This window comes from Lolium rigidum, chromosome 6, assembly GCF_022539505.1.
Source record: "Lolium rigidum isolate FL_2022 chromosome 6, APGP_CSIRO_Lrig_0.1, whole genome shotgun sequence".
In the NCBI taxonomy this organism is placed as follows: domain Eukaryota; kingdom Viridiplantae; phylum Streptophyta; class Magnoliopsida; order Poales; family Poaceae; genus Lolium; species Lolium rigidum.
In genome coordinates, this window is record NC_061513.1 from 214085660 (window position 1) to 214098533 (window position 12874).

Here is a 12874-nt window from a genome sequence, read left to right on the forward strand (position 1 = left end):
CTCCGGGAGATGATTCCCCTCTCCGGCAGGGTGCCGGAGGCGATCTCCTGAATCCCCGAGATGGGATTGGCGGCGGCGGCGTCTCTGGAAGGTTTTCCGTATCGTGGCTCTCGGTACTGGGGGTTTCGCGACGAAGGCTATTTGTAGGCGGAAGGGCAGGTCAGGGGGCCACACGAGAGGCCCAAACTATAGGTCGGCGTGGCCAGGGCTTGGGCCACGCCGCCCTATAGTCTGGCCACCTCATGGCCCCACTTCGTCTCCTCTTCGGTCTTCTGGAAGCTTCGTGGCAAAATAGGACCCTGGGCGTTGATTTCGTCCAATTCCGAGAATATTTCTTTACTAGGATTTCGAAACCAAAAACAGCGTAGAACAACGAACCGGCACTTCGGCATCTTGTTAATAGGTTAGTTCCAGAAAATGCACGAATATGACATAAAGTGTGCATAAAACATGTAGATAACATCAATAATGTGGCATGGAACATAAGAAATTATCGATACGTCGGAGACGTATCAAGATGGCGTCCCCAATCAATTTTAATCAGTTCCTAGAGAAAGAGAAACTTAAGAGCAACGGTAGCAACTTCACCGACTGGTTCCGTCATGTGAGGATCTTCCTCTCTGGCGGAAATCTGCAATATGTGCTTGATGCACCGCTAGGTGACCCTCCTGCGAACCGATACCGATGAAGTAAAAGCTATTTACGAGACTCGGAAAATTCGGTACTCTCAAGTTCAGTGTGCCATCCTGTGCGATCCGGAATCCGATCTTCAAAAACGTTTTGAGCACCACGATCCTCATGAGTTGATGAAAGAGCTGAAAGCTATTTTTGAGACTCATGCGGCCGTGGAATGCTATGAAGCATCGAAACAATTCTTCAGCTGCATGATGGAAGAAGGCAGCTCCGTTAGTGAGCACATGCTCGCCATGACCGGGCATGCGAAGAAACTCGGTGACTTGGGAATAGTGATTCCTAACGGATCGGGGATTAATCGTGTCCTTCAATCACCGCCACCAAGTTACAAGAACTTCGTGATGAACTACAATATGCAGAACATGAACAAGGAGTTACCCGAACTCTTTGGCATGCTAAAAGCTGCTGAGATTGAGATCAAGAAAGAGCACCAAGTGTTGATGGTCAACAAGACCACCGGTTTCAAGAAACAGGGCAAGTCTAAGGGAAAATTCAAGAAGGGTGGCAAGAAAGCTGCCACGCCTCCTGTGAAACCTAAGAACGGCCCTAAGCCTGATGCTGAGTGCTATTACTGCAAGGAGAAGGGAAACTGGAAGCGTAATTGCTCCAAGTATCTGGCTGATCTGAAGAGCGGCCTTGTCAAGAAAAAGAAAGAAGGTATATTTGATATACATGTTATAGATGTTCATTTCACTGGTTCTCGTTCTAGTACCTGGGTATTTGATACTGGTTCGGTTACTCACATTTGTAACTCGAAACAGGAACTAAAGAATAAACGACAACTGCTGAAAGATGAAGTGACGATGCGCGTTGGAAACGGATCCAAGGTCAATGTGATCGCAGTCGGCACACTTCCTCTACATCTACCTTCGGGATTAATTTTAAGCCTAAATAATTGTTATTATGTACCTGCGTTGAGCATGAACATTATATCTGGATCTTGTTTAATGCAAGACGGTTATTCATTCAAGTCTGAGAATAATGGTTTTTCTATTTTTATGAATAATATCTTTTATGGTCGAGCACCACAAAAGAATGGCTTATTTCTGTTAGATCTCGATAGTAGTGATACGCATATACATAACGTTAATGCTAAGCGAATTAAATTGAATGATAATTCTACTTATATGTGGCACTATCGTCTTGGTCATATTGGAGTAAAACGCATGAAGAAACTCCATACTGATGGATTACTTGAATCACTTGACTTTGAGTCGCTTGATAGATGCGAAGCATGTCTAATGGGAAAAATGACTAAGACTCCATTTTCTGGTATGATGGAGCGAGCTACTGACTTATTGGAAATCATACATACCGATGTATGCGGACCAATGAGCGTAGCATCGCGCGGTGGTTATCGTTATGTTCTAACCTTCACAGATGATCTGAGTAGATATGGGTATATCTATTTCATGAAACATAAATCCGAAACTTTCGAGAAGTTTAAGGAATTTCAAAGTGAAGTAGAAAATCAACGTAACAAGAAGATTAAATTTCTACGATCTGATCGTGGAGGTGAATATTTGAGTTATGAGTTTGGCATGCATTTAAAGAAATGCGGAATACTTTCACAATTAACACCGCCGGGAACACCTCAACGTAACGGTGTGTCCGAACATCGTAATCGAACTCTCTTAGATATGGTTCGTTCTATGATGTCTCTTACTGATTTGCCGTTATCATTTTGGAGTTATGCATTAGAGACAGCCGCATTCACTTTAAATAGAGCACCATCAAAATCCATAGAAACGACACCGTATGAACTATGGTTTAATAAGAAACCTAAGCTGTCGTTCCTGAAAGTTTGGGGTTGCGAAGCCTATGTAAAGAAGTTACAACCGGACAAGCTAGAACCCAAAGCGGAGAAATGCGTCTTCATAGGATACCCTAAGGAAACTATAGGGTACACTTTCTATCACGGATCCGAAGGCAAAATCTTTGTTGCTAAGAACGGAACCTTTCTTGAGAAAGAATTTCTCACTAAAGAAGTGACTTGGAAGAAAAGTAGAACTCGATGAGATTGATGAATCTATACTCGTTGATCGAGTAGCGCGATACCGGAAATTGTACATGCACCGCCTACACCGGCAACGAGAGGAAGCTAATGATAATGATCATGAAACTTCGAACGAGGAAACTACCGAACCTCGCGGATCGACAAGGGAACGTGCCACTCCTGATTGGTATGATCCTTGTCTAAATGTCATGATTGTGGATAACAATGATGAGGACCCTGCGACGTATGAAGAAGCGATGATGAGCCCGGATTCCAACAAATGGCAAGAAGCCATGAAATCCGAAATGGGATCCATGTATGATAACAAAGTATGGACTTTGGTAGACTTACCCGATAGCCGAAAGGCTGTCGAGAATAAATGGATCTTCAAGAGAAAAACAGATGCTGATGGTAATATTACTTGTCTATAAAGCTCGACTTGTTGCAAAGGGTTTCCGACAAATTCAAGGAGTTGACTACGATGAGACTTTCTCACCAGTAGCGAAGCTAAAATCTGTGAGGATTTTGTTAGCAATAGCTGCATTTTTCGATTATGAGATTTGGCAGATGGATGTCAAAACGGCGTTCCTTAATGGAGACATTGAGGAAGAGTTGTATATGGTACAACCCAAAGGTTTTGTCGATCCTAAAAATGCTGACAAAGTATGCAAACTTCAGCGTTCAATCTATGGACTGAAGCAAGCATCGAGAAGTTGGAACCGACGCTTTGATAAGGTGATCAAAGACTTCGGGTTTATACGAGTGTCATGGAGAGGCCTCGTATTTACAAGAAAGTGAGTGGAAGCTCGTAGCATTCCCGATATTATATGTAGATGACATATTATTGATCGGGAATGATATAGAATTATTAAGCGATGTTAAAGGTTATTTGAATAATAGTTTTTCAATGAAAGACCTTGGTGAAGCATCGTATATATTAGGCATCAAGATTTATAGAGATAGATCAAGACGCCTAATAGGGCTATCACAGAGTACATATCTGGACAAGATTCTAAAGAAGTTTAGAATGGACGAAAGTAAGAAAGGGTTCTTACCTATGTTACCGAGGCAAAGTCTTGAGTAAGACTCAAGGACCGGCTACGGCGAGAAGAAAGAGAAAGGATGAGTAAAATCCCCTATGCCTCGGCGATAGGATCTATCATGTATGCTATGCTATGTACTAGACCGGATATAGCACATGCTATTAGTTTGACTAGCGAGATATCAAAGTGATCCGGGAATGGAACAACTGGACAGCGATCAAGAATATCCTGAAGTACTTGAAAAGAACTAAGGATATGTTTCTTTGTTATGGAGGTGACCAAGAGCTCGTTGTAAGTGGTTACACCGATGCAAGTTGGAACACCGATCCCGATGACTCTAAGTCACAATGCTGGGTACGTGTTTATATTGAATGGTGCTGCGATAAGCTGGGCAAGCTCGAAGCGGTGCACGGTGGCGAAGTCTTCAATAGAATCGGAGTACATAGCGGCTTCGGAGGCTTCATCGAAGCGGTATGGATGAAGAGGTTCATTGTAGAGCTCGGTGTGGTTCCTAGTGCATTGGACCCATTAATCATTTACTTGTGATAACATGGGTGCCATCGCCAATGCACAAGAGCCAAGGTCACACAAGAGGCTGAAGCATATCAAGCTGTGTTACCACTCGATTCGCGAGTACATCGAAGATGGAGAAGTAAAGATTTGCAAAGTACGCACCGATCTGAATGTAGCAGATCCGTTGACTAAAGCTCTCCCTAGGGCAAAGCATGACCCAGAATGCCATGGGTGTTAGGTATATTACAATGTAATCTAGATTATTGACTCTAGTGCAAGTGGGAGACTGAAGGAGATATGCCCTAGAGGCAATAATAAAGTGGTTATTATTTATATTTTTATGTTTATGATAAATGTTTATATATCATGCTATAATTGTATTAACCGAAACATTAGTACATGTGTGATATGTAGACAACAAAAAGTCCCTAGTATGCCTCTTAAACTAGCTTGTTGATTAATGGATGATTAGTTTCATAATCATGAACATTGGATGTTATTAATAACAAGGTTATGTCATTGTATGAATGATGTAATGGACACACCCAATTAAGCGTAGCATAAGATCTCGTCATTAAGTTGTTTGCTATAAGCTTTCGATACATAGTTACCTAGTCCTTATGATCATGAGATCATGTAAATCAGTTATACCGGAAAGGTACTTTGATTACACCAAACGCCACTGCGTAAATGGGTGGTTATAAAGGTGGGATTAAGTATCCGGAAAGTATGAGTTGAGGCATATGGATCAACAGTGGGATTTGTCCATCCCGATGACGGATAGATATACTCGGGCCCTCTCGGTGGAATGTCGTCTAATGTCTTGCAAGCATATGAATAAGTTCATAAGAGACCACATACCACGGTACGAGTAAAGAGTACTTGTCGGAGACGAGGTTGAACAAGGTATAGAGTGATACCGAAGATCAAACCTCGGACAAGTAAAATATCGTGTGACAAAGGGAATTGGTATTGTATGTGAATGGTTCATTCGATCACTAAAGTCATCGTTGAATATGTGGGAGCCATTATGGATCTCCGGATCCCGCTATTGGTTATTGGTCGGAGTGAGTACTCAACCATGTCCGCATAGTTCACGAACCGTAGGGTGACACACTTAAAGTTGGATGTTGAAATGGTAGAACTTGAATATGGAATGGAGTTCGAATATTTGTTCGGAGTCCCGGATGAGATCCCGGACATCACGAGGAGTTCCGGAATGGTCCGGAGAACAAGATTCATATATAGGATGTCATTTTATGTGAATTAAAATGATGCGGAAGGTTCTATGGAAGGTTCTAGAAGGTTCTAGAAAAGTCCGGAAGAATCCACCAAGGAAGGTGGAGTCCACATGGGACTCCACCTCCATGGCCGGCCAACCCTAGTGGGGGTGGAGTCCCAAGTGGACTCCCCCTTAGGGGGCCGGCCACCCCCATATGGGAGGTGGAACTCCCACCTCTAGTGGGAGTCCTAGCTTGGGTAGGTTTCCCCACCATATGGAAGGTTTTTGGTTCGGGTCTTATTCGAAGACTTGGAGACCAACACTTGGGGTTCCACCTATATAATGAGGGGCCAAGGGGAGGGGGCCGGCCACCCAAGAACCACCAAGGTGGCCGCACCCCTTAGTGGCCGGCGCCCCCCTCTCCCCAAACCCTAGCGGCCTCTCTCCTCCACTAAATCCCGCACGCTTAGCGAAGCTCCGCCGGACTTCTCCACCACCACCGACACCACGCCGTCGTGCTGTCGGATTCAAGAGGAGCTACTACTTCCGCTGCCCGCTGGAACGGGAAGGTGGACGTCGTCTTCATCAACAACCGAACGTGTGACCGAGTACGGAGGTGCTGCCCGTTCGTGGCGCCGGAAGCGATCGTGATCAAGATCTTCTACGCGCTTTTGCAAGCGGCAAGTGAACGTCTACTGCAGCAACAAGAGCCTACTCTTGTAGGCTTTGGAATCTCTTCAAGGGTGAGACTCGATAAACCCCTCGTTGCTACCGTCTTCTAGATTGCATCTTGGCTTGGATTGCGTGTTCGCGGTAGGAAATTTTTTGTTTTCTATGCAACGTTATCCTGCATTTGAATCATTCCACTATACTGCATCTAGCATTAGTTGACAAAGATGATTAGTTTGCAACCTATGATCATAAGGTCACGTGACCACAGTCTACTGTCTATTGTCTACTGCGTAGTATGTAATAATGTTCCTACCGCGAGATGTGTGAGTATCCCATCTGTACTAGTGCACTTCCCCAAACTAGACAGTGAATTAGTGGACATGAGGTTAATTGCCAATTGAATGGCTGTCAAGGTTTTCTGCTTTGTGCTCATTAGGGAGGTGGACTAGGCGAAGACTGGTTCTGGTGCATAATTGTTTGTATGATATTGTGGAGATCTGGTGTGTCATTTATGATAGCTCATGTGACATGTAAAACTGATCTAGGAAGTTGGCTTACTAGTGTAGTTTCCTGTGGTAAGCGTAGTGTCAGTGACCTGAACAATTGATTGCAATCTAATCACCACAAGCGATTGGTTGGAAATACTATCATCCATTGATGACCTGCACAAATTTAAATGGGCAGTGTAGTCTGATTAGGGTGTTTCAGCTTGTTAAATACTTAAAAATGTCCAATAGTAGTTGCTAAAATGTGTATCGTTTACAATATTATATGCTACCCTGGTGCTTTGAGCCTTTCACACCATATAAATTTTGTTGTAGGTCTTCTGGTTGTCAAGTATCAATATTTATTTATTCTGTTGTTGTTTTGAGGGGTAACATGCAGTAACTTGTTTTCTGTGTACTGGTGGAACCGTCCATCAGACGTCACTGGTTTTGAACTTATTTCAGACAGTAGCATTAGTTTGACCATACATTGTCATTCATATTCACTGCTTATCCTATTATTTGCAGGCCAACAAAGATGCAGCCTCGTATAGGTACAAGGTCATCAAGTATTGGGACATGATCAGTACATTTTACAACAGAGACCGTGCTACGGGCGAGGGTGCAAGGACAGCAAATGAGAGCGCAGCTGAAATGGCGGAGGAGATTGCGAACACCACCGCAACCCATAAACATGCCAACTCCTCAACTAATTAAGGATGGCGAAGATCGTCCAAAGAAGAGGTACCGATCCGATGACTCGATTGCAACAATGCTTGGAGATAAATTATACAATTTTACTACTGTGTTCAAAGGTGATGCTCTTGAGCCACCACCAAAGCCAGCAGGTCCTGAAGAAATATGGGCTCTCCTTGGTGGAATACCAGACCTAGAAGATGATCAGTTGTTGGCAATATATGATGTTCTAGTTGCCGATGATCGCAAGTTCAAGTCTCTATTGGCACTGCCTAAAAGGATGAAGAAGAAGTGGGTTCTGAAGCAAATAAGCACATAATTGAGATACTCCTTTGTAATGTGGCAGTCTACCTGGAACTTATTTAAACTCTGGAACTTGTTTAAACTCTGGAACTTGTGATGTATCAGCCTTTGTGATGTGCAAGTTTTCTAAACTCTGAAACTTGTATTTATTGAGTTGATGCATTTATGTTTTATGGACTAGAACTTTGGAACTTGGATGATATGTGGATTATGATCTATGATTCGGTATTCTGTAGAATGTTTTAAGGTCAAAAATTACGAGAAATACTTGTTGCAATCAGGTGATGCATGCGTTTTTATTTTAGTACATGGAAATCATTTACAAATTCAATATTGAATTCTACTGTCATTTGCAATTCCCGTGGCAACCAAACAAGTGTACATTTCTGGAATTACAATGTAAATGAAATGAATACATGTATTTATTTCAAAATACTACAAATGAAATGAAAGCCTGGCTTCCAAACGAGCTCTTAGGAGATTCCACCTTGTTTAAAAGACTACTATGGACCAGAGGAAAAAAAAAAGCTATAGATATGGTCTTATTTTTATATTGAATGTGTCAATCGAAGATACAACCCATTACGTAATTAATAATCATTCGTTAAATCACAACCATTTAATTTATATCTAACTGCTAATATAATTTAGATGATGTGGATAACTTGGTAGCTCTATTAATCATCCATATTTTGCTTTTAATATATAATAGTAGATAGATAGATGTCTCTAATGTGAACCATTTGGCTATAGTCAAGTCATCCATTAATTCCTCCACGATGAGTACTACTTCATGGTGACTTGCTCACATGCGTGGCATGCACACATATACAAAGCATTACCTCTATACATTTTTTGAAACATTAAAATACCATTTTTTGATTTTTCTTTCTTCAAAAACCAAACTACATGTAGCTCTTACAACATTTGTGGTTTGCCAATCAAACTCTCCCTAAACTATCCACACCAAACTAGTACCAACACACAACTTCCCATGCGGCCACATGGACCCCCTCCACTATAAGAGCAAGTACAATAAGTTCTAGTCAGCTGACTATAAGGATTAGAATATTATATTATTGCTTAGTTGGAGGAGAGAGATGAGGAGAGAAAAGGAGAGTGGGCTCTTATGCAAGAGCCAGCTCTAGCACGTGCTCCTAGTCACTTTGTGAGAGTGAAAGGTATGTCATACATTGATAAAGTACTACATTTTTGTAGCTCACTATTGTATATGTTGACTCTAAGTTGGCTATAAATGACATGATACTTGGCTTATAGCCTAGCAGCTGGCTAGACTATTGGAATTGCTCTTAGGCCAGGTGTTAATGTACATTCAACCGCGAGAGCTCGAAATTTGAATCGAAGTGTTCAGTTAGTCCATCAGAACTGAATCACAAATGTTTAGTTAGTCCATCACGAGCATAGCCTGCCTTCCTCAGAAAGAAGGTTTGCCAGTGCATATGCATTATGTCTTGCCTGCATATATGCGTCTATTATGTTTTTGTTGTATCTTCTAAATGGACCGTACGACCTCAGAAAGAAGGTTGGACTGTAAATCTGTCAAACGGTCAGCGCCACGATCGAGTGCAGTTGGCACCTGACACACCAAAACAGAATCTGACGAAGCGACTTGGCACTTAGATTAACCAAGTAACCATGGTAATGCAGTGGATCCGGGATCCAGTTCCAGTCTATGGCGTCTCTTGGTTACTCTAATCTACTTTAGCGATGCGAGCATTTATTGAGGAGATTAAACTATCGGCCGGCAGAGACGCAAAGCTGCCCGAGAAGAAAGGCGCAACCATTGTTGCATTCATCATGGTGAAGTGAAGTCAAACGAAGTCGAAGCTCTCCGCTCAAACCAAGGAGCCGCGCGCACTCTCAAGAACGGATCGATTCCGCTGCACCGGAAACCACATCATAAAACTCATCAACACACTTCCCAAACGAGCAATCCCAAGAGGAGAAAGAGAGAGCACGAGTTACCGTTGGAGCTACCACTGCTGCACCGTTGGAGCTGTTACCGTTGTGCAGCAAAAATTACAAGCAGCGGATACTGCTGCATCATTTGGGATCGAGACACACTCCCAAAAATTCTGATTTCTTATCGAGACATCAAAAACTCTGCATTTCTTATAGCCTAGTCTCGTACCGTAAGACATCAAAGACATTAACTGTGAATGGAATCTGATTTAGCCGCGCCGCTCCTCCGGTCAACTAGGAACCGGGCAAAAGAGCTGCGCAGATTATAAATAAGCCCGTGCCCAGACAGTCTGATCACCCAGTTCATTCTGACCTTAGCTTCAGTATTACCTAGTGAGTAGTACAGTATTACGGACCGATACACCATTGTTGACAGGCAAATCAGCGAGAGTTAAGCAGAGATGAGGAGCTACGCAGCTGTAGTCGGGGCCGCGCTGCTCGCCCTTGGCGCGCTGCTACTCCCCGCCCACCATGTGATGGCCGACACCCCAGCCATGGCGCCGGCCAATGGCATCTCCATGCCCCCGTCGCTGGCCAATGACACGGACATGTCGCCGTCACCGTCGTACGTGATGCCGCCGCCGCCGGTCTACCCGTTCGTGATCGTGCAGGGAGTGATCTACTGCAAGACTTGCAGGTCCACGCGCTACAACCGTGACATGGACGCATCGCCCCTCCAAGGTTTGCATCACCCACGCACATCCTAGCTATATATAGTTCGTGATCGACGAATCAATGCACGCAATCTGACGCCAATTGCCCGTCATGGTCGTCTCCCTTCTCGCAGGCGCGACGCTGCAGCTGGTGTGCTACGGGAAGAAGGTGGTGAACGTGACGGCGACGGTCTCCGACGAGAACGGCTACTTCCTGGTGATGTTCTACGACATAGCTAACTTCAACCAGCGCAACTGCAAGGTCTTCCTGGGCACCTCGCCGACGCCGCTCTGCAACAAACCCGTCTACCCGCCGAACAAGGGAGTCGGGCTCTCGATCATCAAGGAGACCATCACCACCCCGCCGGTGGGGCTGCAGGGCATCTACTGCCCCACCAGCGTCCTCTTCTACGGCCCATCTACGGCTCGGAACTGTCCATCAAACTGATCGCGCGCGCCGCATCTAAGTATCGATCCGGCTAGCAGCGAGAGTGAGTAACCATCTAGTTATATGCATTGTTGAGTTGATGGATGTCTCAGTGTGTTGCAAACTTGCAATTGCAATAGTGTGTGTTTATGCATTTTTGTGTGCGTGTTGTTAGTTGTAGCCAATGTACGTTCTGTTCAGTTTTGCCAGTGTTTATGCATCGTCTGTTCTTATCTCTGATGGTGCTGTTCTTCTGAGCTGTTGACATCTACGGCGGTCGATTAGATACCTAAGCTGGATAAATTTCAAATTATGCCTGATGTAGGAACCACGGAAGTCGTCGGTGGATCTGTAATCCTGCGTGTTCGCACTTCAGTTCATGCTCAGATCTTCTAGAACGTGAGTACACGTGACTGCGAAGTTCTCATGTGCATGTGCATCATTTTTTGGGCGGCGAAAGGCTTCAAGTGCATGAATTCCATCCAATTGATTCATTTGGTAGAGCGCTAAAGGATGCACTAATGGTCAGATGCACATGAGATCGTTATTCACGTTGGATGCACATGCACTTCTAAGCAGTGCGGATTTCCCGAACGTCCTAAGCCACCCTGGCACTATCTAAAGCCTTCATTTGTTGGAGATTCGTGCAAAAGTTCACTAGTTAAAGCCTTAGCCGTTTTTGCACTTTAGACCCTCACAAAAGTACAAATTGACAAAGGCAGGAGAGCTATGTATAAAAGCCCCAAATAGAAACCTAACCCTAACCTCCCCACCCTGGTGTCCTCCTCCCCTTGCTCCGGTGGAAGCCCCCCCCCCCCCCCCTGTGGCGGCCGATAACACCCTCCCACGCTCTCCCATTCGGCGGCGGCGCCCTCCCATGGCGGCCAACCGCACCATCCGGCGCTCTCCCATCAGGCGGCGCCCTCCGGTGGCGTGCGACCGCGCCCTCCCGTGCTCCCTTGTTTGGCGGCGGCGCCCTCCCGTGGCGCGCGACCGCGCCCTCCCATGCTCCCCTGTTGTAACATCCCAAATTTTAAAACAAAGAGAAAATGAATTTCCTTTTTCCAGAAATGAGAACCAACAAAAAACTTTTCTTACATAGAGTGCTATGCATAGTGCTCATACCTAATACTTGTGCTTTGCCATGATGAGTGTTACTATGTTTGTGTGATAAACCCTAAAACCCTAAAGTGATCAAGTGAAGATCACATATAAAATAAATGAGAAAGAAATCAAATAAGAAAAACCCTAAACCTTGATCTTCTCAAAACCAAAGGGATCTATTTTGAGAAACCAAAATAAAGAAAAAGACATATGTGGGCATATAGCCCTAATAGGTAAATCTTGAACCCTACCTTTAATATTTTTTGCTAAATAGTGGTGAACCATGGTGAACCCCACTAAACCCTAAACCTCATCCCTCTTGTCACAAATCTTTGAAAAAAAAACAAAATAAAAAGAGGTGATCTTAAATAAGAAAAAGGCATATGCAAGCCTATGGCTACTTTTTGCAAATGCTCCAACTTTGAGTGTTGACCTTGGTAGATGTTTTGAAATACATCAGCACACCCAACCAAGTACTTACCAACCAATTCAAGTGAGAAGCAAAATAAAATCAAACATATGCATAGAGGCATATGTGGCACTTAGCCAAAATATTAAATTTTGACCTAGGCACTCACATTGCCCCAAAATGGTTTGAACCTTTTACCCAACTCAATCTAACACCAAATACACCTCACTCTTGTCAAAATGAAGCAAAGAAAAATAAAAGAATAAGAAGTAGGAAATCACAAAACCCTCACATATGGTTTATGCCATTTTTCCAAATCTTTGACCTAGACCAATTTGGCCTTCACCATTAGTTGAATTATGTTATTAAACACTTATTACAACTTTAAGAATCAAAGAAATACCATTTAAATCAAATTCAAAAATTAAAATATGATCACATGAGATAATAGTCATTTTTGACTTTTGCAATCCGGTCACCACTTTGAGCCTCTATATTTCAAGATCTCTAAACTAAACAAATGCAAATCTTTGCATGTCATCCAAGTACACAACAAGATGAACAACTTTTGAAAAGATCATCATACCAAATTCTTTTTGGATCAAGAGTTATGATCAAGTAAAGATGAGACATTGAAACATATGCAAGATTCACAATTTTCAAAATGTGATCAAA

The 12874-nt window shown here is 43.5% G+C and overlaps 1 protein-coding gene across 1 annotated transcript; it reads left to right on the forward strand.

The window, feature by feature from the left end:
* Window positions 1-10007: 10007 nt before the first annotated feature.
* Window positions 10008-10707, forward strand: LOC124663737 (pistil-specific extensin-like protein). Its single transcript, XM_047201410.1, has 2 exons — window positions 10008-10287; window positions 10394-10707. The coding sequence occupies exons 1-2, from the start codon at window positions 10008-10010 to the stop codon at window positions 10705-10707; spliced, it is 594 nt and encodes a 197-aa protein (XP_047057366.1).
* The last annotated feature ends 2167 nt before the right edge of the window (window positions 10708-12874 follow it).